This window comes from Anabas testudineus, chromosome 18, assembly GCF_900324465.2.
Source record: "Anabas testudineus chromosome 18, fAnaTes1.2, whole genome shotgun sequence".
In the NCBI taxonomy this organism is placed as follows: Eukaryota; Metazoa; Chordata; class Actinopteri; order Anabantiformes; family Anabantidae; genus Anabas; species Anabas testudineus.
The window spans coordinates 5,185,263-5,210,199 of NC_046627.1; the positions used below are offsets into that span (position 1 = coordinate 5,185,263).

At 41.2% G+C, this 24,937-nt stretch overlaps 1 protein-coding gene across 1 annotated transcript in view; it reads left to right on the forward strand.

Annotated features, from left to right (window-relative positions):
• Positions 1-12,729: 12,729 nt before the first annotated feature.
• Positions 12,730-24,937, forward strand: part of LOC117153049 (NLR family CARD domain-containing protein 3-like) — a 45,070-nt gene continuing 32,862 nt past the window's right edge. Inside the window, exons 1-7 of the mRNA XM_033326637.1 lie at positions 12,730-12,818; positions 12,932-13,048; positions 14,575-14,688; positions 15,917-15,995; positions 16,157-16,385; positions 16,553-18,350; positions 18,649-18,822. Coding sequence (XP_033182528.1) covers positions 12,730-12,818; positions 12,932-13,048; positions 14,575-14,688; positions 15,917-15,995; positions 16,157-16,385; positions 16,553-18,350; positions 18,649-18,822 — 2,600 coding nt within the window. The remainder of the gene's footprint in view (positions 12,819-12,931; positions 13,049-14,574; positions 14,689-15,916; positions 15,996-16,156; positions 16,386-16,552; positions 18,351-18,648; positions 18,823-24,937) is intronic.

Consider the following 24,937-nt stretch of genomic DNA (forward strand, 5'->3'; position numbering starts at 1 on the left):
ACGTCGTCTCTATTGAACAGATAGTTCAGTCTCTACATGTCTGTCTCTTTCACTCACACACACGTTTTCAGATTCATGGATTCAATCAATTTCTTCTTGAACCAGTTCTAAATGATTCCTTGTAAACTTGTTCCTTATCCAGTCCTTTAAAGATGAAGCTACGATTATTCCAGGATCCAGATGTTGAGGACTTGTTCTGAAGTCTTGTTCTATCTTTTCTCTCGTTCTCTTTTCGATCCACTGACATTATTAGACATCAGTGCTGCTGTTCATAGTGACGTCAGCATTAATGACATGATATCCTGAAATCCTTCACAGAACTTAATCTTTTTACATTTTGTGTTACACCCTTATTCCAAAATGATTTAAAAGTAAAAAAATTCTAGAAAGAATAGTTGCTTTTCAACTTCACTCTCACCTAACCAACAATTCTCTCTATGATCCTTTCCAGTCCGGTTTTCGTCCGCGCCACAGTACAGAAACTGAACTCATAAAAATCACCAATGATCTCCTTGTTGCAGCTGAATCTGGTCTACTTTCAATCCTCATCCTCCTTGATCTGAGTGCGGCCTTTGAAACTATCTCCCATACAATTCTCCTCAATCGACTAGCCTCCATTGGCATCGCTTCCACCCCCCTCGACTGGTTTTATTCTTATCTCTCAGGCCTCACTCAGTTTGTTCGCCATAAATCTTTCACCTCCCAGGCAACCCCTGTTGCTACCAGTGTGCCCCAGGGCTCTGTCCTGGAGCCCATACTCTTCATCACCTACCTTCTTCCCCTAGGCACTATCTTTCACAAATACAATTTACACATTGCTACGCTGATGACACCCAACTCTACCTCTCCAGCAAGCCAAATTCAACACTCCCTCCCATCGCCCTTATTGACTGTTTAGCTGATATTAAACTCTGGTTAACCTCAAACGTCTTGAAATTAAACAGTGATAAAACAGAACTCCTCCTTGTGGGCACAAAATCCACACTTACCAAAGTTGACAGTTTTTCCCTGTGTATTGACAGTTTTCCTGTTTCCCCCACCCCCCAGGTTAAGAGTCTTGGTGTCATCCTCGATAGCTCCTTATCATTCCAATCCCACATCAACAACATCACCAGGTCTGCTTACTTTCATTTACGGAACATTAATTATCTCCCTCCCTCCCTCACCTCCCATACGACTTCCATCCTTGTTCATAGCCTTGTCACCTCTCGTATTGACTACTGCAACACTCTTCTCTGTGGCCTCCCCAAAAAATCACTGCTCCAACTGGTCCAGAACTCAGCCGCCCCCATCACCACCAAAACCTCAACATCCGCACACATCACCCATGTTCTACAACAACTCCACTGGCTTCCGGTCAAATACAGAATTGACTTTAAAATCCTTCTGTATGCCTTTAAGGCTATTCACAACCACACATCTGTCTGATCTCCTCCACATTGCCACCTCCTCTCGTTTACTCAGATCTACCTCCGCCATCCACCTCAATGTCCCCCCTGCCCATTATAGGACCATGGTGAACATAGCTTTTAGCCGTTCTGCCCCTACTCTTTGGAATTCATTACCACAGGACATCCGTAACACTGACTCTCTTGGTATCTTTAAATCCAAACTCAAAACCTACCTGTTCAAGATTGCCTACTCACTTTAATCTACTTTTGTACTTGTATAGTCTGTTTTTGATTTATTGTGTTAATTTATTGTTGATTATACAGTGTCCTTGAGTGTTTTGAAAGGCGCTTTAAATAAAATGTATTATTATTATTATACCGACGACAGAGAGGAAAGAGACAGACGACAGAGAGGAGAGAGACAGACGACAGAGAGGAGAGAGACAGACGACAGAGAGGAGAGAGATACAGACGACAGAGAGGAGAGAGAGACAGACGACAGAGAGGAGAGAGAGACAGACGACAGAGAGGAGAGAGAGACAGACGACAGAGAGGAGAGAGATACAGACAACAGAGTGGAGAGATACAGACGACAGAGTGGAGAGATACAGACGACAGAGAGGAGAGAGACAGACGACAGAGAGGAGAGAGACAGACGACAGAGAGGAGAGAGAGACAGACGACAGAGAGGAGAGAGAGACAGACGACAGAGAGGAGAGAGATACAGACGACAGAGAGGAGAGAGAGAGGAGAGAGACAGACGACAGAGAGGAGAGAGAGACAGACGACAGAGAGGAGAGAGAGACAGACAACAGAGAGGAGAGAGATACAGATGACAGAGAGGAGAGAGATACAGATGACAGAGAGGAGAGAGAGATACAGATGACAGAGAGGAGAGATACAGACGACAGAGAGGAGAGATACAGACGACAGAGAGGAGAGAGACAGACGACAGAGAGGAGAGAGATACAGACGACAGAGAGGAGAGAGATACAGACGACAGAGAGGAGAGAGACAGACGACAGAGAGGAGAGAGACAGACGACAGAGAGGAGAGAGAGACAGACGACAGAGAGGAGAGAGACAGACGACAGAGAGGAGAGAGAGACAGACGACAGAGAGGAGAGAGAGACAGACGACAGAGAGGAGAGAGACAGACGACAGAGAGGAGAGATACAGACGACAGAGAGGAGAGAGAGACAGACGACAGAGAGGAGAGAGACAGACGACAGAGGAGAGAGAGACAGACGACAGAGAGGAGAGAGACAGACGACAGAGAGGAGAGAGACAGACAACAGAGAGGAGAGATACAGACGACAGAGAGGAGAGAGACAGACGACAGAGAGGAGAGAGACAGACGACAGAGAGGAGAGATACAGACGACAGAGAGGAGAGAGACAGACGACAGAGAGGAGAGATACAGACGACAGAGAGGAGAGAGACAGACGACAGAGAGGAGAGAGATACAGACGACAGAGAGGAGAAAGTTGATAAAGTGACGGTGAAACTTAAAGAGGAAGAGATAAATATAAAAATGTCCAAAAAGAGAAAAGTGGACAGTGAAAATAGAGTTTTTAATTCAGAATGAACAGACTTCTTTCTGTTCATATTACTCACTGAACTAAACCAGTGTCTGATATGTTCAGAAACTGTGGCTCTTATGAAAAGACCCAATGTCAAATGTCATTATGAGACAAAACACAAAGGTTGTGAACACACGTACCCACTCAAATCTGAAGTGTGATCACAGGAAGTTGCTTGTCTCAGAGCCCAGTATGACCAGTCCACCAGGATCTTGAGCCACATGCTCAGTTTGATGTTACATAACAATAAATTAGTCAAAAGGTTTTTGATTTGTACTTAACTAATTTGATTTGACAGTCAAGTATTGATTACACGCAGGCTACTTAATAATATGTAGCAGTAAATAGACATTATAATCTTCTGGAACTTTGCTTCCAAAACATTTGTGTAACTGGACCTCTTTAAATTTTAGTTGAATACCCCTCATCTACACTTTATGTGTCTTTGTACACAGATAATGACAAAAGGAGTTAAACTGACATGTGGAATAACAAACAAACATTTAATCTATTTAGGCTTTTAAAAGACAATATTCAACATTAGTCACTTAATTTTTCAGTATTCAGCACAGTTGAGGCCGGAGAGGAGAATGAGGATGACAGCTGTATGAAAGAAGTATTGATTTGATTATATATATGAATCGAGCAGTTTAATGAAGTATTGATCATATTTATAGCAAGATATTTTTTAGCTTAAGTGTTGGAAGTGTGGTTTCCTTTCTTTGAATTAAATGATCGTTAACTACCTTTATGTTTCACATAATTCATTCACCATTTTACATTTATTTTCTGAAGCTGTTTCTGTTATTGGTTTAGAGTTCTTGCAGCTTGAGCTTGTAGAATCTGTGTTTTTCTTGTTATATGCTGACGTGTCCTCTGTTGGCATGTGTGAGCTGTCAAAACATGGAGGAGAATGTGACTCTGAATCTGTACATGTTGTTCTGTAATGATGTCCAGAGTGATGGCATTTGAGTAATAAACACCCTGAACCATAATCATTTCCACTTTTTATCTTTGAATGGATGCCAGTGGTGGTTCAATTACAGGCTTGTTGCTCTGCTCCTCCAGGTCGTGGTTCTGGTCCTTTATTCTGCTCTTCATGATCCTGATGGATGAAATCCAGCAGTAGTAGTAGACTGAAGCGTTGCCGTGTGTATTGAGCAAAAAGAGTAAAACCTGCTTTAAGAAAAACCACGTTACTGAGCTGCTGCGTCACGTGGCCATAAGGCAGCAAACTTTGTCAAGATGGAAAGAAACTTTAAACTCATTTGGATTCATGCTGAAAGAAAAAGAGGAAACTTTTTTAGTTTGGTTCTGTTTGTGTGTGATATTAGGGAAACATGGAGAAAAAGAACATTTTGATCTTATAACACCAAATAAGGTAAATGTTATTTTTCCTGTTTCCACTTTTACTCAGTTAATAATGTTCCAATTCTTTTCTGATTGACTCTTTGTTTAAATTATTTTAATGTGAATTAACTTTAGATTTTATTTGCAGGTCGAATGTGGACTTTGCTCCACAGAGCTGTCTGTACATAAACAGGATCAATGCTGAGACGTTACAGAGCACGACATGAAAATAAAGAAGGTGTAAATACTCCAGAGATGAACTCAGGTATGTTGAAATTCTCACTAAAACTTTAAAACCTTTACTTTATTATTAATAAGTTCACATCATGAAGTGGTTCCAACATGATGGAACAGCTCAGACCACATGCTGGAAGAATGAAGGACCAAAAGGAGCCAGTGTGGGAATCTGTGGCCTCTTTAAAAACAGATATCACTCCACTTACTGCTGAACACCATGAAATCAGAGGAGAAACTCTCAGCGTGCTCGCTCCTTTCAATCCAGCTACAGTGGAGCTGTCTGAAGAGAAAAGAGTCTCTGGATCCAAGGTCATTCCCATGATCCAAATGCTGCAGCATGCACTTCAACGTAAAGCCTCAAATCTAAGCACACAGACTGCAGCAGAACTCAGAGAGAAGCTCCGAAGAAGAGTCCCAGATACTCTGTGTGGTCTGGAATCAGTAAGTGTGATGACACCTGCAGCTGGAACAGGCCCCGCTTGGGAGGTCTGGAAACAACAGTCAAACCATGAGACAGGACACAGAGTCATATTATTGTGGTTCTATTCAGATGAATTAGAATTGATCCACTTCTCTTTCATTCAGTCAGCACTTTATTCTAAACAGGACCATTCATCACTCAGCTGGTGTCCACATGTCTGAATGAATGAACCTAGTTCAGTTTCTCTCCTCACTCTTTATCCAGGTCTCCTGCACTGATTCTTCAAATCCAGCAGATGTTGCTATGAATCCATTCACCAACACAGTGTCAACACAGTTAGAGGAATGAGCCCCACACTCCATGAGGCATCATCTACCATCACTATCCAGCAGCTCTCTGCTCTGACTGTCTCAGGCTGAACTGACTCTTCACTAAGCTCCGTCCCTTTAGTTATGTCAAAGTTTTTGACTGCAACTCAATTTTAAACACTAAATTTCCCTTTAACTGTTTATAGAAACATTATTGTGAAAGAAAAATCAGTTTTAAACAGTGATTTGATTAAAACCAACTCCCTGTGTCTCACTTTCCATTAATAAATGAGGCTTCATTCATTCAAAACATATTTAGCACCACAACATAATGATTATATGATTACATTTACTACAAAACACTATAAACTATATAGGAACTTAATTTTCAGGAGATAGAGTTGTACCTACACAAACATATGAACACATCATTCAGTAAAATTCCCTTCACAGAAAAAAATATAAAAGGACTGAAACTATTTGGAATCTATTTAAAACAATCATATTAAAAATAAAAAGTGTCATATTAAAACAGTCGGCTAAAAGTTTTCTCCACCAGTTATTCACTGTGAAACTAGACTGTGCTGGAAGAAGAACCTGAACCGGCTCAGCTGCAGCAAACAACACAAACTGTATCTAAAGGAAAATTAAACTAATCCAAGATTCTTCTTTTTTCTCAGTTGACGACAAACAAAAACACAAAAGGCACAAATTAAACATCACAAAGTTAGAAATAAAAAAACCCAGTTCACCAAAAACAGTGATGACGCAGGCAGTGATATGTGTGTTTGTCATCGTCATAGTGTATCTGTCTGATTTCTAGTAACATGAACACACAGTGATGATCAGTGGTGTTTCTGGAATCACTGGCATCTTGCTGCAAACACAGACTCATGTTGAGGTTTAAAGTCACATTAAATAATAAGGTTCTTCTAAAAAGCGGCTCAGATCAGAGTTGTTGTTTCTCTAAATCCCAAACGATCCAGCAGGTTCTGAGTGTGTCAAACACTGAGCTTCACCATCGTCTCAGAAAGTGAAGCTTCAGGCTACAGAAAGAGGAGAAAACCAGTGTTTGGACTTAAAGGGATTTAATATGATGTTGTTAAATAGATTAAAGCCACGTCTACTTTGGTTGTATCTGTGTTGTAATGTTTGAAGAAAAGCTCCCTGACACATCGACTCCCAGCCTTTATTGTCTCCACTGTTTGGTTTTGTGTGTTCTTGTGTTGCTGTGTTGATTGGACTTTTATTTCAGTCTGTTACCTTCTAAATGCCACAGTGATCCTCTACAGTTTGATGCCAGGCTCTAAGCTTTATATCGACTGTAGACCTACAGAAACATGTCAGTCCAAAGCTTCCTGGAGCTTCACTCAACAAGAGATTTCACTACATCAAGAGAGAAAATAAAGTGAGTGAAGTGAAGTCAGGTACGTTTGGTAGAAACGAGTTGTTGAACATTGTGGGAAACAAACTTCATGTCATTTAAGAATGAGAGGAGAACGTGGAAAGACAAATGAAATGTGTGGAATCTGATGATCCAACACATTTACTAGTAAATCTTTAGAGGCTGCTCAGTGGATTTATTCTTCTGGATGTTTCCCAAACGTAGAACTGCTTCTTTAAAGTCAAACTACATCACATGTTTGTTTGGATCAGAATGAGATAGAAGACAATTCAGCGTAAACTTATGAAGCTCCCATTAAATATTTCGGCCCCATTCCTAAAATACTGAGTATCTGCTGATACAGATTTGACTTCTGCTGCTGTTTTCATCATGTTAATGACAGCAGACACTTTTCAATGGGACTTTGGTTTGTGGGCTGCTGAGAGATGGTTCTGCCTCGTTTCTAAATCAAGTCCAACTCAAACTGAAACCAACACAAAGTTCCCCGTAGACGTCTAAATAAGTCACTTTTCACTGTGTGTTTCTTTCATTCAGACAGTTTGTGCTGTAAAAATGAGCTCTGTGTTTGTCTGTGTCTGTCTCACAGCGCTGTCAGTCACAGACACATGTTTGTGGTGGAAAGCATCTTTTCTGTCTCCATACAGATAAAATCTGTGAACCACGCTTCCAACATCAGCCCAGGGCGGAGGAGTAATCAGATTACTCTTTAGCTGCACGTAGACTCAGATTTCCAGTGACCAGGTGACTTGAGTCCATGTAAACACACTGACTGACTGTGAAGCTCTCTGAGTTACAGTCAGGTTCAAAACAGGTCGGACTTTAGTTTCAGACCTGCTGTTGGTCACTTGCTCCATCAGCAGCAGAACTGTTGTTTCTGTATCTTCTTCATGACGAACATCACAAAGACGATAAGAACCAAAGCAGCAACCACCAAGTCGACTCTCAGCCCAACACGTCCTCGCCCGTTTCTGTCCTCGTCTCCTCCGTTCACCATGTTTGTTGTTGTGTGACCTGCAGAGCAGAAAGCAGCTGTGAGGATCAGCTGTCACATCATCTACTGCACTTTGACCCCATCACTCATTCCAGCTGTTTTCTACAAAGTCTCATCAACACCAACATCTGATCTGTGATGTTTCATTCATCCTCATCATTGATTCATTCATCAATAAAAATCAGTCCAGGACACAGATTTAAAGGTACAATATGTCAAATCAGACAGCTTCTCATAATGTTTTGCTTCATCCAACTAAAAATCCAAAAACCTCCCAAATATCAAAGTTATTATTGTAAAAAAGCAGCAAATTTTCCCATTGAAGAACCTGAAATCATCAATATTTGGTCATTTAGTTCATTATCAGTGGACAATTATCAGTGGACACACAAGTCAGGTATTTATTCAGGGTGACTGTGGGTTAGATAGAATCTGGAAATAGACGGTATGTTTTGTCCATTTGAAAGATAAATCTGTAAAGAGAAAGTTAATATTTGAAACTTGAAGTTGGAGAAAATAACAGAACCAAGCTGTAAATGAGTCGGTGAAAGTTATTTTAACTGTAATGTAACTTTAATCATATGTATTGAAATGTCTTTGAATACATCATGATTTCTATTCCACCCACACAGAGCTGTCTCTGTCTCACTTTGGTTCACTCAGTCAGCTTCTCATATGTGTAACGCCAACTTTAAAGTAAGTCTATACGCCCACTAGTGCCTGTTGTAAATTCAACATCAGTACGTCACATTTCAGCTTCAGCTGTTAGCTTTACATTTACTATTCTGTCTTTCAAATGGAAACAACTCTGTTGTGAATATTGTTGAACATTGTCCTGTGTAATTCTGAGTGTACTACTCTGCATTGAACACTAGATGGAGACTGTCTCTACATGAAACACAGCAGAACCACTTTGTACAGTGACCTGATGGAAACACAGAGATTCTTTCTGGTTTTATGGAGGAAGACAGAGTCGACTGCGTGTGGTTTAAGTTTGTGTTTAGAAAGTGCTCCACCAGCTTCTCCTGCTACACAGAACTTCACAAACGTCCACTGTGCTTGTTTGAGCTGCAGCATTAACCAGAGGAACGTCCACACAGGCTTTCTGCTGTTATAGGACAGCCTCACGTTCACCAAGCAGCTTCACTTCACTTCAAAAAGAACTTTCTCTACAATCCCTCCATCACTTGGATGCGTGTCACATTGCACATTTTAATTTGTTGTGTTGTAGTGAGTCAGTGTGACCACTGGAGGGCAGTAAATCCTCAGATTATTTCTCCATCAGTCAGTTCAGAAACAACAATCTGACTATTGATCAGTATTTTCAGCTGTTTCATCACATCTGTGTTCACATAGAGTCAGTATCACACTTATCTACTCAACAGCTGGATGGGGATATTAGTCACATTAGAGCTGATCATTAATCAATAAAGTTGTCATCAAACAGCAGCTATTTTTATTATCTGTTTATGGCTTTACGCCTTATCTATGGATCAAAGTCCATAAATAAAAGATTAAATCCTATTTTGGCCACTCTCTACAAATGTTTATGCTTTTTTTTTTTTACAAAGAATGTAACTCTACATGTTTTGCTGTCAACACTAAATCGTCCACATCTTCCTCCTATAATCTCTGGTTCCTTTTTAAAGTTTAGTTTCAGTTCCTCTGATGGTCGTGCTGCAGTGAATTATCTCCATGTAAAGTTAATGTCAGTGACATTAGTCTGTGTTTTCCTCTTTCTGATGCTGTTCACACTAACTACTGTTAGTTTGTTTCACTAGAAACAGCAGAAATCTGCCGCTCACTTGTTAAAGTAATTCTACAAATTAACAGAGGTGGGTAGAGTAGCCAATAATTGTACTCAAATAAGAGTAGCTGTACTTCAAAATAATATTACTCATCGTGATGTCCGACTTATTTAGTTATTTTCTGCGAAACTATGTAAACACTGCAGCCAGTTAAAATGATAATGCAGACATGCCAAATAATAAAATAAAATGAATGAAATTGTCATGGTTAAAACCTCCATGCTGCCTGTCTGCCCCCATGCCCTTATTTGGGCAACTTCCTGTCTCTTCCTCCCAGCCTGATTACTTTCACTCACTTCATTGACTGCACCTGGTTTCCCCCAGACTACATGTACAGACCTGCTCACCTTCCTCCCCAGCAAGAAAATCTGACCTCAATCTCTGAATAGGTCCGATCCAGCGATTTCCCTTGGACTGTCATTTTGTTATTTCAGACTCTGCCTGCCCGGGATCCTGTCTCCCGCCTAATCCCCTTGTACTGTGAGTTCTGCTTGCTCTCTTTCATTCCCCCTGCTCACAGTACTGAACTTAAGCCTGTCACTGCCTGATTCCCCTTCTAGGACCTGCACCCCTTCTACCCTGTCTCTACTGGATTTCCCCTCTCTGGACCAGCCGGACCTGACCCTTCTTCCCGTCTACCCCTGTGGTTCTGTGAGTTCGTCTGTTCTGTTTCCTCTCCCTCGTTGTTCCCTTTCCTTGCTCAGACTGTTTGTTGAGAATTTTGCCTGCCGGACATCTGTAGCACTGCACTGTGTATGACCTGGATTGCCCCTGATTAGCTCGTTGTATATGTTTGGACTGCCTTTGTATATCACCTCGGCCTGTTTTGTCACACTGTGTTTTGGGACTTCATCATATTCTGTGTTAAAGTTTCGACTGTTTTCTCATTGTGCTTCTGCAAAAACTCTTGTTACTCTCCTGGACTGATTACACTGTTGCCAGCCACCATTCCTGGCATTCACTGTCTCCATCTGCTCCACATACTGTCTTTTGGTCGGCCATATTGACCACCACTTCCTGTGACCAACTACTTCTGTGTCCCCCAGACCTCCACACTCATTCTGCACTGAAGAGTTTCCTACAAGTTTTCACCTGACTCATTCCCTTGTAACCTTGCTTTTAATAAAACCTAGAAAACTCTTTCCTTTACTTTGTGTTATCAATGGCCATGGAGTCCTTCATCCAGCTTGTAACAGAAATAAATGGGGGGGGGGGATTGTCAGTCTCTCGCAGGCTGCAGATGCAGGAAGACCTGTGTTGACTTTGAGTGGCAGCTTCTTGATCTGAGGAAAGTTATGCAATAGATCCAGACCTGCAGTGGATGGACATGAAAAAGAAGTATCTTCATCAGAGAGGCGGCTGTTTGTGCTAACATCATCCAACTCTGTGTCTAGATGAAGTCTGATGAATTCAAGTCCTGTGGAAAGATAAATGGTTTTCAAATGAACGTAGGTCTGTGCATTATTCTTACTTTCCTAATGTACAGACTGCTGGTGTTTTACATGAAGAGTTTCCTGAACTTCTAACTCTCACCACCCTGTGGTTTTGTCACTGACGCACTCCACTCCTAATGACAGTAACATGAACAAATTCAGTGCCATTTGCTAAGGTTAACTTAATCAAAGAAGGCTTAGTCGCTTTTTGGTGGCAACTGAAATGACAAAATCCACGACACAGACACAAACGCTACAGAACGGAAACTGTCCGATATAAAACATAGACGTTATTAACAATATAATAAACAAATCCATTTACACAGGACACAATGATGCTACCACATTTCTGTATTTACTTATCCAGTAGAACAAAAACTTTTTAGCCTCTGGCTTATTTGAAAATTAAATATGCTAACATTAAAAGAAACAGCTAAACTTACCGCGACATGTTTCCTCAGATTAAACGTTGAGTTTTTATACTCTAAAGTGTCTGTGTCTGTTTTGTCAGACAGAGAAGACACCGCATGACGAAGCTGTTTGTTTTCACTGTGTGTAAACTAAACATGTTTTTGACATGAAGCCAGGGGCTGTTCATCCTTTGGTTGTAGCGTCGCTGGTGGAGAGCCCCGCCAATTTTATTCCTAACTGACTGACGACTTTTATCCCGCTGTGCTGAATGTAGCGGAGTAAGAGTAGAGTTTGTTCTTCACGAAAATACTCAAGTGAAAGTAAAAAAGTATGGTGCAGTAAAACTACTCATAGAAGTACTTGTATTTCTAAAAGTTGCTCAAGTATGTGTAACTGAGTAAATGTAACGCATTACTACCCAGCTCTGTAAATTAACATCACTCTCAGCAGTAGGAAGTTCAGGTCATGTGACCAACCAGTGACCACTTAACCAATCATGTGACTGGAAGCTGACAGAGCAAGAAACTTCCCAACTCATCATGAGAATAGAAAACTGATCACTTCTGGACCATGATCGTATCAACAATGAACGATATCTGAGGAGCAAGAAGCAGAACAGTGAGACAGAATTTACTAAATCAATCCTTTCTTTCATTTTTCTGAATTCTTCATATTGGGTCTGACCACACTGGTAAGTCTGATCTAATTCTGAACTAATGTCTACACAGAAATAATGTCTGTAACTTCTCTCACTGTTTGAAGCAATAGAATCAAGTAGAAGTAGAGTTGAAGGTGAACTAACTTCAGTCTAACTTAGAGTGCAGTACTTGTACTTTGAACAGTAGTGAGTATTTCCACAGTGAGACATCAATAGTTTTCATTCAGTTGTGCGACTGTTGTTAGAAACTCTGACGTCAGTGAGATGATTGACTGTTGTCATGTAGTTCACTTTGAACTGAACTAACTTCAGTTCAGTTGTTGTGAAATAATCAGATGTAGTTTGTTGATCAAGTCATTTTCTGTAGACGGAGAGATTGTGTCTGATCAAATCAGTGGATCTCAGTCCTTCTGTGTGTCAGTGAGTGTAAATGTTCGTCCATCATCCTGTGTGTGCTGGGCTGCAGCTTCATGCCTCCATCTAGTGGACTGATAGTAGAAGTAGAGCAGCTGATGGCAGCTTCCTCTGCCTCCCACTGCTGTCTGACTGCATTCAAGTGACACTGATATGAAAGAGGAAAGAAGAGCCAATCAGTGGAGGAGCAGCTGATCTTTGTCCAGGAGAAATGATGGAAAGGAGGATTTCAGTTTTCACTGCACATCAATGATTTGTGTTTCCTCTCCACATGAAGGTAGAAAGTGTGTGTGAGCTGATGTGGATGTGGATTCAGCAGCATGGATCAGTGTGAGGACAGAGAGGAGGGAGTCCCTCCCTCTAAAAGCACTCTGTGTGGGGACCATGAGAGCCAGACCAAAGCTCAGAGGTGAGATGAGGATCTCTAACTGTCCATGACTCTTCTCCATGTCAGAGCTCAGCACCAACAATCACTGCTCCATCAATATTCACACTGAAAGCTTTGTGTGTGTTGTGTTACAGTGCAAAGCAGCAGAAACCAGACTGTGCTGGACCTGGACCTGAACCCAGCTGTGTGTCTGTCCGGTCACATGATGGCCTCATTAATTTTAAAGCACAACAACCCCTTGCTGTTCCCAGGTGAGCTGTAAATAAACCAATAAATGAACCATGTGACCACTAAGGTAGAAACTTGTCAGTGAGAACAACTGGACTGGGATCAGCTGGGCCCTGTTCCAGTAACAGAGACCACTTTAACTCGGAGTTACTGCCTGTTGAGCTAAGTTGCTGCAGCTTCTCGGCAACACATTAAATTGTGTTTTCAGAACTGTGTGAAGCTTTGGAAACATGGGACACTGATGTAGGAAGAATCATGTCTCATGTTTGATGGATCGTTATAATCGTAGTTATTGATCAAATTGGAGATGATGTGATGGTTCAGAGTGATTTAACAACTAGGCTAAATATAGTCTGAATAATGGGAACAGTTTTAACAGCTTTTCAGTTTCTCTGTTAAAGTTGTCTACATGTTGAAGCATAGTTCTATAAAAATAGTTACTGTACCAAGACTGTTAAACACTCAACACTTTGTCACCTGCACATCACCAGAATCTTTGTCAGTGCGTCAGAACTTGACATTGAGCTCAATTAGAATGTGATGTTGACTCTGTTAACATCTTGTGGTCCCCATTCCCCTGCAGGAGCAATGTCAGTGTTGGTGCAAACTCAGGTCTTACGAGATGTGGAAGTAGAGTCATTAGAACTGGACTTCCTTCTTGTTGTTGTCCACTTGTCATGATTCAACTTCCAGATAACTTCACCTGGATAATGTTTTATTAGGCTGCGCCTACTCTTACAATTGTCCTGGCACCAGGAGAACTTGAGTGAACTCGTATGGGGCAACAGGCCCAGCTTGGTCTGTGTTTGAAGTTGCCATAGGGGTCATATTGTATGCGGCCTGGTAGCACAGTGGGTAGATCATCTGCTTTGAATGCAGAAGGTTCAGGGTTCAAACCCCACCAAAGACACCAGGTGTGTCCTTGAGCGAGACACTCCATGGGCGCTGTATGTAGCTGCCCACTGCTCCCCCAGGGGATGGGTTAAATGCAGAGGACAAATTTCATTGTAACATGTAAATGTGACTTATGACGATTAAAGGCTTTCTTCTTATTGACTCCCAGCACAACTCCACCTACTCATAAAACATTCCTCCCAGTAATGATGTATTCCGTCTGTCTTTCATTTTACACCTTGCTGGAGCTCGAAGCGCCAGTGTTGGTGGTCATGAAAGATGCCCATAGGCCGTGTTTTGGAGAATATGTCTACAGACAAAGTGACATACTGTATCTGAAAAAGTCTGTGCTGTCAGGGGCTGAACACAGTTGGAAGACGTAGTTGTACCAAAGGTCCACACATTATTCACTGTGTCCTGGCTGCAATTCAGTTGTTCAGTCATTCACTGGTGGTTTAAATCTACGTTTGTCCAGTTTCAGTATTTGGTTGGATCATACAGTGAAGTGACCTGACAGACTGAAATCATTCAGTATAAAAAGTTTAACTTTTTATTGATCTGTTCTGTTCAAAGTTTTCTAGTTTCTCCTGAAGCTCAATGACTCAAGATTAAAAAGTGAATTTCCATCTCTGGTGTCTTTTCCTCTGTCTACCAGGATGCATAAGAGGTCACCACAAGCTGGACCTGAACCTGAACCTGAATGTGTGTCTGTCCGGTCGCATGATGGCCTCATTAATTTTAAAGGACAACAACTCCCTCCTGTTCCCAGGTGAGCTGTAAATAACATGACAATATCAGTGACTGATGTTTCAACAGTTGTTTCTCCAGAAAAGTTTGATTCAAAGTGTTTCTGATCATTTCTGTTGTCGTATCTGAAAACTGAGCAGTAGAACCAGTTCTGAACTACAGACCTCTGCTTCATAGTTTCTCTCCTCTCTCTGACTGTTGGATCCTCTGTTGTTGTTTGAAGACTGTTTGGGTGGAAACAAGTGGGTTTCCTGAAGCAAACAGATGCTAACAGCTAACCAATGCTAACCTTGGTCACAATGAGCTCATCCATCAAACCAACACTGAACCATGAACCACAAATTAGAAACGTGTCAGTAAGTTTTATAAAGATTAGGTACTGTGTCAGGGGAACTCTGAACAATGTGATGTAAACTTTCTCTGATGATAAATTATTGTGTTCTTTGGATTTCGGGATATTTCTGATGTGAGTAAGTTTATTTCTGTTTGAACTGTTGATTTGAAGGAGAAGATTTCTTCACTATTCTTCCAGCAAACACTCTGATCATGGATCAAATCTCCATCCAGCCAGTTGCTAAACCACTGATCCTGTAGAGGGTCTCAGGGGGCTGCTCCTCTTCTAATGAAGTGCTGACTTGCAGGCAGACGTCAAAGGAAGCAGCTGAACACCACAAATGTTGAACTCTGATCAAATCTTTGTGATTGAAGTTCTCCAAATGAAGATTTTGGTACAAATGTCTTAAAGAATCTTGACTTCTTCACTTCCTGTTGGAAGACTTTAGTTGTAATGTTGTTGAAGTCAGTGTAGAGGACTGTTTGTCCCCAGTGTCAGTACCAGAGCTGACGTCTGGAGATTCATTTAGGATCCACCAACTAATGAATAAATGAAGTTGTTCAAATGTGAATTAGTCAAAGTGAATTGTGTGAGCAGCAGCACTCTGCCTCATACTCACACAGTTCAACATATTCAGACTGGGAGCTGCCCAGTACAACCAGTGTGATCCAAGCAGACTCTGTCTCTAGATGCCTTGTTCCAACACTTGAGCATTGTTCAGTGAGGGAGGCAGAGTTATCTGTTGTTCAGAGCTGCTGAGACTAAACCAAAGTGACTGGTGACAGTAAAGCTTCACCACTACAGGGAGTCTCTGATTCACTGTTCACATCAAATCTCTCTTCATGGACCTTTACCTTGTGTGTGTCTCTGTGTGGACAGACATACTGTGAGCTCATTCTTGATGATTCCTCCACAGAGTGGACCAGGAGAGCTCAGAGGTTCCCAGTGGTCAGTCTGCCCAGCAGCATCCAACCCAGCTGGACTCCATATTTCTGGTCTGTACATGTCCAGCTACTACTTTTCCATCTGTTGTGTTTCCAATAATCTCCATGCTGCACTTTTTAGACCAGTGGATTGTCAGTCTGTCCAACATGGATCTGATGTTTGGCTCCATGATTTGAGTTGGATTGTGTCATTCATATAGTTTCTGTTCCAGCTGCTGGAGGAGAACATTGTCACTTTTGTGAAGAAGGAGCTGAAGAAGATCCACAAGGTTCTGAGTCCAGATTACCCACAATGCTTAGAGAGACAGAGGGAGGATGAGGAGGTGTTGGATGGTGAGGATGAAGAGCAGAGGAGGAGCAGCAGAGAGGCATTTGTGAAGATCACACTGAACTTCCTGAGGAGAATGAAGCAGGAGGAGCTGGCTGACTGTCTGCAGAGCAGTAAGAGGATTTCTCTAAACATTTAACATCATGGACAAATGAGACGTTTACTGAGAGCTGAAGATGTGGAGTGTTAATATGTTGAAATGTGAATCATTTAGGGTCATGAAACTGTCAAACTGTGATTTCAGAAATTATATTGATCATGTTTTTGTGGTTTCATTCAGGAACTCCTGGTGCAGTTTGTCAGCGTGAACTTAAATCTTATCTGAAGAAGAAGTTCCAGTGTGTGTTTGAGGGGATTGCTAAAGCAGGAAACCCAACCCTTCTGAACCAGATCTACACAGAGCTCTACATCACAGAGGGAGGGACTAGAGAGGTCAATGATGAACATGAGGTCAGACAGATTGAAACAGCGTCCAGGAAACCAGACAGACCAGAAACAACCGTCAGACAAGAAGACATCTTTAAAGGCTCACCTGGAAGAGAGGAACCAATCAGAACAGTGATGACAAAGGGAGTGGCTGGCATTGGGAAAACAGTCTTAACACAGAAGTTCACTCTGGACTGGGCTGAAGACAAAGCCAACCAGGACATACAGTTCACATTTCCACTGACTTTCAGAGAGCTGAATGTGCTGAAAGAGAAAAAGTTCAGCTTGGTGGAACTTGTTCATCACTTCTTTACTGAAACCAAAGAAGCAGGAATCTGCAGGTTTGAAGAGTTCCAGGTTGTGTTCATCTTGGACGGTCTGGATGAGTGTCGACTTCCTCTGGACTTCCACAACAATCAGATCCTGACTGATGTTACAGAGTCCACCTCAGTGGATGTGCTGCTGACAAACCTGATCAGGGGGAACCTGCTTCCCTCTGCTCGCCTCTGGATAACCACACGACCTGCAGCAGCCAATCAGATCCCTCCTCACTGTGTTGACATGGTGACAGAGATCAGAGGGTTCACTGACCCACAGAAGGAGGAGTACTTCAGGAAGAGGTTCAGAGATGAGGAGCAGGCCAGAAGAATCATCTCCCACATCAAGACATCACGAAGCCTCCACATCATGTGTCACATCCCAGTCTTCTGCTGGATCACTGCTACAGTTCTGGAGGATGTGTTGAAAACCAGAGAGGGAGGAGAGCTGCCCAAGACCCTGACTGAGATGTACATCAACTTCCTGGTGGTTCAGTCCAAAGTGAAGAACATCAAGTATGATGGAGGAGCTGAGACAGATCCACACTGGAGTCCAGAGAGCAGGAAGATGATCAAGTCTCTGGGAAAACTGGCTTTTGAGCAGCTGCAGAAAGGAAACCTGATCTTCTATGAATCAGACCTGACAGAGTGTGGCCTCGATATCAGAGCAGCCTCAGTGTACTCAGGAGTGTTCACACAGATCTTTAAAGAGGAGAGAGAACTGTACCAGGACAAGGTGTTCTGCTTCGTCCATCTGAGTGTTCAGGAGTTTCTGGCTGCTCTTCATGTCCATCTGACCTTCATCAACTCTGGAATCAATCTGCTGTCTGAAGAAAAGTTAACTTCTCCGAGGTCCAAACTGTTTAAAATTGAAGTAAAATTTCTCCACCAGAGTGCTGTGGACAAGGCCTTACAGAGTCCAAATGGACACCTGGACTTGTTCCTCCGCTTTCTCCTTGGTCTTTCACTGCAGACCAATCGGACTCTCCTACGAGGTTTGCAGACAAAGACAGGAAGTAGATCATCAACCAATCAGGTAACAACCGAGTACATTAAGAAGAAGATCAAAGAGACTCCCTCAGCAGAGAAAAGCATCAACCTGTTCCACTGTCTGAATGAACTGAATGATCATTCTCTAGTGGAGGAGATCCAACAGTACCTGGACTCAGAAAGTCTCTCCACAGATAAGCTGTCTCCTGCTCAGTGGTCAGCTCTGGTCTTCATCTTACTGTCATCAGGAAAAGATCTGGATGTGTTTGACCTGAAGAAATACTCTGCTTCAGAAGAGGCTCTTCTGAGGCTGCTGCCAGTGGTCAAAGCTGCTAAAAACGCTTTGTAAGTATGTGGAAAGTTGAATGTCCATTAAAGTCTTGACCAGAGAATCCAGATTGTGAATTGGAAACCTCAAAGTTTAAATAACTGGGAGAGAACAAAAAGTCTAAATTTCTTAATATCAGGATTTTTGACTTGCAGAGGTTTCCCATCAGCAGTTTATTTTTATTATATAGAAATTCTTTGTCTTCTAGTCTGATTATATTTCATTGTGTCTTTTTAATTCAGAGTCAACATTAAAGATTGTAATTTCACAGTTTTCAACACAAATGTTGTCATCTTATACATCACTATTTTTCAGATTGAGAGGCTGTAACCTTTTACAGAGAAGCTGTGAAGCTCTGTCCTCAGTTCTCAGCTCCCAGTCCTCTAGTCTGAGAGAACTGGACCTGAGTAACAACAACCTGCAGGATTCAGGAGTGAAGCTTCTGTCTGCTGGACTGGAAAGTCCACACTGTAAACTGGAAATGCTCAGGTCAGGTCAAGTTTCTGTTTTAAAAAACTGGAGATGTTTAAAGTGTCCAAAACTGCTGATGTGAGAAAGACCTGAGCAGATTAAACATTGTAATGTGACACATTTTAAGTTACAGAAGTTTCCCATTAGTATTTTACCAATATATAAAATAACTGTACTTTTCTCTCCGTTTTTTTTTTATTGTGTTGTATCTTTTAAGTTAAGTGTCAACATTAAAGGTTATTGCAGTTTAACACAAACATTGTCATGTTATACATCACTGTTTTTCAGACTGAGTGGCTGTAACCTCTTGGATAGAAGCTGTGAAGCTCTGTCCTCAGTTCTCAGCTCCCAGTCCTCTAGTCTGAGAGAAGTGGACCTGAGTAACAACAACCTGCAGGATTCAGGAGTGAAGCTTCTGTCTGCTGGACTGGATAATCCACACTGTAAACTGGAAACTGTCAGGTTAGGTCAATTTTCTGTTTTAAATAATTGGAGATTTATATTTTTTCTTAATTGAAAAGAGAAACAAGCAGATTAGACATTCTTATTCCACGAGTTTATAATAATAATAATAATAATAATAATAATAATAATAATAATAATGAATACTTTATTGATCCCCTTGGGGAAATTTTAAATTGCTGTTGATGGTTTTTAAGTTTCTCATCAGTATTTTTACATAATACACTGCCCTGCCTAAAAAGAAAGTCACCACCTGGATTGAGCAAAGTAAATTGGTAAGAGCCTCTCATTGGTTAATGACTGCAATGAGGATTATGTTTTACCTGCCAATAAGTTATTTAACTGATGCAGTGAGTAGCTTCTAGTTTCTTAAACATCCTAAAACAAAATAAATATCCTGTGGTCTTGGAAAAAATGTTAATCTATTTCAGAAGGGTCAAATTATCGGCATACGTCAAGCAAAGAAAAATCTAAGGTGATTTGGACAGTTAAGAACTGTCCAATGGAAGAAGGTCATGTGGTCTGATGACTTCAGATTTACCCTGTTCCAGAGTGATGGGAGCAGTAGGGTTAGAAGAGAGGCAGGTGAAGTGATGCATCAATCATGCCTCGTGCATAATGTACAAGCCTGTGGGGGCAGTGCGATGATCTGGGGTTGCTGCAGTTGGTCAGGTCCAGGTTCAGCAACGCTATGTATCCATAGAATGAGGTCAGCTGACTACCTGAATATACTGAATGACCAGTGTTGTAGAATTTTTTTCTCTTCCTCTAAATGTTGTAGACATGTGTAGACTTCAAGGAAGGACTCAGTGTGACGAACCATCTCTGTTTAATACGTAAATGGAAGCATGGAGGAAACACCACAATCATTTAAATGCCTTCTGCTCTACCTCTCTAACCCTCATACTTATACTTCACAGGGCCCCCTCCACATAACATTCCTGAGGAACTAGGTATATGTGTACCATAAAGAAAACATAAATTCTTCTACACATAGGCCGAATGTTAATACCATAAGTTTCCACTACAGCTCTGTATTTTTCACTTGTGACCTTGTGACCCCAAACTCATCTCCTACCCATTTCCTATCTGTGAAACCTTGTCCTGTTTAGTATATCTTATCTTCTTTCATACTGAAGTTGCTCTTTTCTCCTACACCAGGTTATTCTATCAATAGATTTTTTTTATTTCTAGTTCAGAGTCAACATTAAAAGTAATTGCAGTTCAACAGAAATGTTGTCATGTTATACATCACTGTTTTACAGACTGAGTGGCTGTAACCTCTCAAAGAGAAGCTTTAAAGCTCTGTCCTCAGTTCTCTGCTCCCAGTCCTCTAGTCTGAGAGAACTGGACCTGAATAACAACAACCTGAAGGATTCAGGAGTGAAGCTTCTGTCTGCTGGACTGGAGAATTCTTACTGGAAACTGGAAACGCTCAGTTTCGGATTCATTATCTTAAGTACATTTTTATGCAGCAGATTTCTTGGACTCAGAGATTGTTAATTTGTGCATAAATTAGTCATTAAATCTGGCATTATTTTGTTGAAAGTCACAAAAATAAACAACCACAGCATGAAATACGCGTCTTCCTTTTCTACTCTCTTGTACTTACATCTCATGAAACAGAAACTTTTTTTTGATAGCACTTTGCTTTGATGTTTTTCTCTTTGACTTGGATTTTGTTTTGTTTCCCTTGTTCCTCACTTTCATTTTTTATTTATTAGACATGTAGCTCCAAACTACACCTCTATTCTTTATTGTATTGATTTGACTCCAGGTTTGCTAACACCTGACTCTAGTTGACATTGCGTGATGTTAGTATTTTGTTTATTTTTTCCACCATCACTCTGTTTGTGACTAAATTTCCTTCAAATACAAATAGAATGTGATGTTGGTCACAGCACCAAGTCTACTGTATGTTGTTTTGTGTGTCTGCAGATTGTCAGGCTGTCTGATCACAGAGCAAGGCTGTGCTTCTCTGGCCTCAGCTCTAAGCTCCAACCGCTCCCATCTGAGAGAACTGGACCTGAGCTACAATCATCCAGGAGACTCAGGAGTGAAGCTGCTGTCTGCTGGACTGGAGGATCCATACAGGAGACTGGACACTCTCAGGTATGGAGAGGCCTGCTGCAGCCACAGACAATGTCTGATGGAGAAGGAAGTAGGGATGTTAATGATTGTTCATGAATCAATATTAGTAATTTAATAAATTAAAATCTATATTAACTGATTGTGCAGAAGTTGAGAATAAGAGATGTAACTGTCAGAAATGTCCTGTATTGGTCTGTCATACCTGGTTGTTCCACTGTTTGTTTAAATGAGTAAACCAAACGCACCTTTTTGCCATTAAACGAAGAAAAATGTGTCAGCATTAGTTTGTTTCTCACTGTGGATTCGTGTTGATGAACACTGCAGCAGAAAGTAGTTTTGTGCTGAGAACATTTCCTCATATCTGATGAAAAATCTTCACTGAAGCACTTTACATTCAGCAAAGAAAAGAGGGGAGCTGCTGTAATTAAAATTGAACTAGACAATTGAAATCTTTCCTCCATGTCACCTCCCTGCTCCGTAGAATCCCAAGATAAGGACTCCAATTCCTTAGTTGTTTGCTGAATGTCCATCCCTACATACAAGCCTCCATTAGAACAGAACCAGAACACACTGTGTGTATGAGAGCCATGTAATGTCCATGTGTGCATGCTGAAAGAGAATGTGCTGCTCTGACCCCCCTCCTCCTTTCAGGGTGGAGCCTGGTGGAGTCCGATGGTTGAGACCAGGTCTGAGGAAGTGTAAGTGTGTTTTTAATGAGACTGATGAAAACAAAGCAGCAACATTCAACCATCTTCAAACTGTCACATCACTCCTTCAAATCCCTGATGTCATGAGTCCTCATCAAACTGATGATAGATTAATAACTGCAGCTGGATTGTGTCTTGTTCTCTCCATCAGATTTCTGTCAACTCACCATTGACACAAACACAGTGAACAGAAAACTACGACTGTCTGACAACAACAGGAAGGTGAAACGTGTGGAGGAGGATCAGTCATATCCTGATCATCCAGACAGATTTGACCAGTGTCGCCAGCTGCTGTGTAGTAATGGTCTGACTGGTCGCTGTTACTGGGAGGTCGAGTGGAGCGGATGGGTTTATTTATCAGTGACTTACAGAGGAATCAGAAGGAGAGGAGACAGTAAAGACTGTTGGTTTGGATACAACGATCAGTCCTGGAGTCTAAACTGCTCTGATGATGGTTATTATGTCTGTCACAATAACAGAGTAACATTCATCTCCTCCTCTGTCTCTCACAGAGTATCAGTGTATGTGGACTGTCCTGCTGGGACTCTGTCCTTCTACAGAGTCTCCTCTGACAAACTGATCCACCTCCACACCTTCAACACCACATTCACTGAACCACTTTATCCTGGGTTTAGGTTCTGGTATTCTGATTCCTCAGTGTCTCTGTGTTCAGTGTAGTACTGAGAGTCTCGTCCTGTCAGAGAAACGTCGTCTCTGTTGAACAGATCAGTTCAGTCTGTACATTTCTGTCTCTTTCACTCACACACACGTTTTCAGATTCATGGATTCAATCAGTTTCTTCTTGAACCTGTTCTAAATGATTCCTTGTAATCTTGTTCCTCTTCTAGTGAAGTACTTGTACTTTCCTTCAATGTAGTATTTTAGAAGTATTAATTGTGTACTTACCACCTCTGTCCACAACACTGTACAGTGTGGAGACAAGAAGCTGTTCATCAAGTGTGTAGGACATGTTTTTTTAAGTTGTTAGAAGTTGAACTAACTAAAGTTACAGCTGCAGTTTAAACTCCATACTACAGTTTGAACTACAGTCAGACAGATTCTCATCTGTGGTTTTAGGTGATTTGACATGACTTCCTGTCATTCTGATCATAAATGTGTCCATCAGCAGCTTCACAGGCCTGAATGTGAACTACAACCTACAGACATGATCCAATAGATATGTCTTTCAGGTCAGGTCGACCATGAGCAGATGATGCATAAACACATCCACCCTGACAGTCACATCAACAGCACGGACGGCTGAAGATACCTTTGAAACTCCACCCAGTCCATTTGGTGTTTTTATACCAAACAGACTGAAATAAAGAAAACAGTCAATATTGTCCAATCTGCCTTATGTTGATCTAGTGGTTCTTATTGGGATGGACTGTACATGTATTATTCCAACACTAGGCCCACAGAAATACTGCTCTAAGACTGTTTCTGACATGATGTGCTACTTTATTAATCCTCTCCCATGTAAACAGAGTGCTGACATCACAGAAACACTGGTCCTGGTTTCAAACAGAGGGAATAATGACTGTGACTCCATTAGTGACAGTCCAGTATGTTACAGCAGCAGATGACCATGTCAGCGATGCTCTCATGTTGGCACCAAACAGTGCACTTCAGCTCCATCCCTGTTATTTCTTCTATGCACCTTCCTTGAAGCAAACAGTCGCCTACGAAGTGAGACTGAATGTTGTTGGAGCTCTGCTTCAGCGTTACAGAGACTGACTTTAAATTCCACAGTACAGTTCCACATGAACAAGAAACTAGAACAATAGTTCCACATGTCATTGTGGGTTCAGAGTGTTTTGTGGATCAACAGTGGTTTTAACTTTCCTCTGTTTCACTGTCACATGTCCTCTTTGCATTGAAGTCAATGCTTCAGTTCAGGCTTTCACTCCCGACAGTGTGAGAGTGGACTGGGCAGGCGTAGTGTCGTCATTGTTTAGAGAACAACTGGATAAGAAATATTTAGTGTACTTTTACTGAAGTACATGAGGGAAACAACCGTTTATCAACCTTATGTAGCAGGTGGAATGAGGACTATGTTGATTAAGATGAATAATAATAAGAATTGATCCTCTTGATGAAATTCATTTTGGACAGGAAGCTGCATTTTAGGCAACAAGGGTTCAGGGTTCAGTGTCTTGTCCAGGGACACTTCAACATGCAGCCAGGAATCGGGGGGTGAACTGGGAATCGTCGCCTCTAAAGAACAGTTTAGTTTAATCCTAAAACCCATCGTAAAAAAACCCTCTGTGCTTTTCTTTCTTCTTTTACTTCTTATAATGAACTATTTTATTTCATGTGGTTATTATCAGAGGTGAAAAGTAACAAAGTACATTTACTCAAGTACTGTGGTTAAGTACAGTTCTGAGGTATTTGTACTTTACTGGAGTATGTCTTCTTCACTACATTTATTTTACAGCATTAGTTACTAGTTACTTTTCACATATTGTAAAAAACTAATAAACAGCTGATGTTTTTTTCATTTTAATAACATATTTATCAAAATTTCACTTTACTAGAGTATAAAAAGTTAAAGAGTACAAATACTTTTTCCTTTGCTCAGTTCTTGACTTTGTGTACTGTAAACACCTGGTTCTTATCCTGTGTTACTACAAACTGAGCAGAAGACCAGTTCACAGTATTTGTACCTTTTGATTTCTAGTGTGTGTCTAGTGTGATTCTACTTGTTAGAGTTTGATCCCGTGTTTCGCAGCACAACTTGTTCCATTAAACATTTTCTGTATCTCAGTGACTCGTGAAGCTGTTTCCTGAATGATCCACACACAAACACTCACAGTGATGGAGACAGAATTTCATCCACTTCATCAGTGAACTGATGTTTTTAATGTTTTACA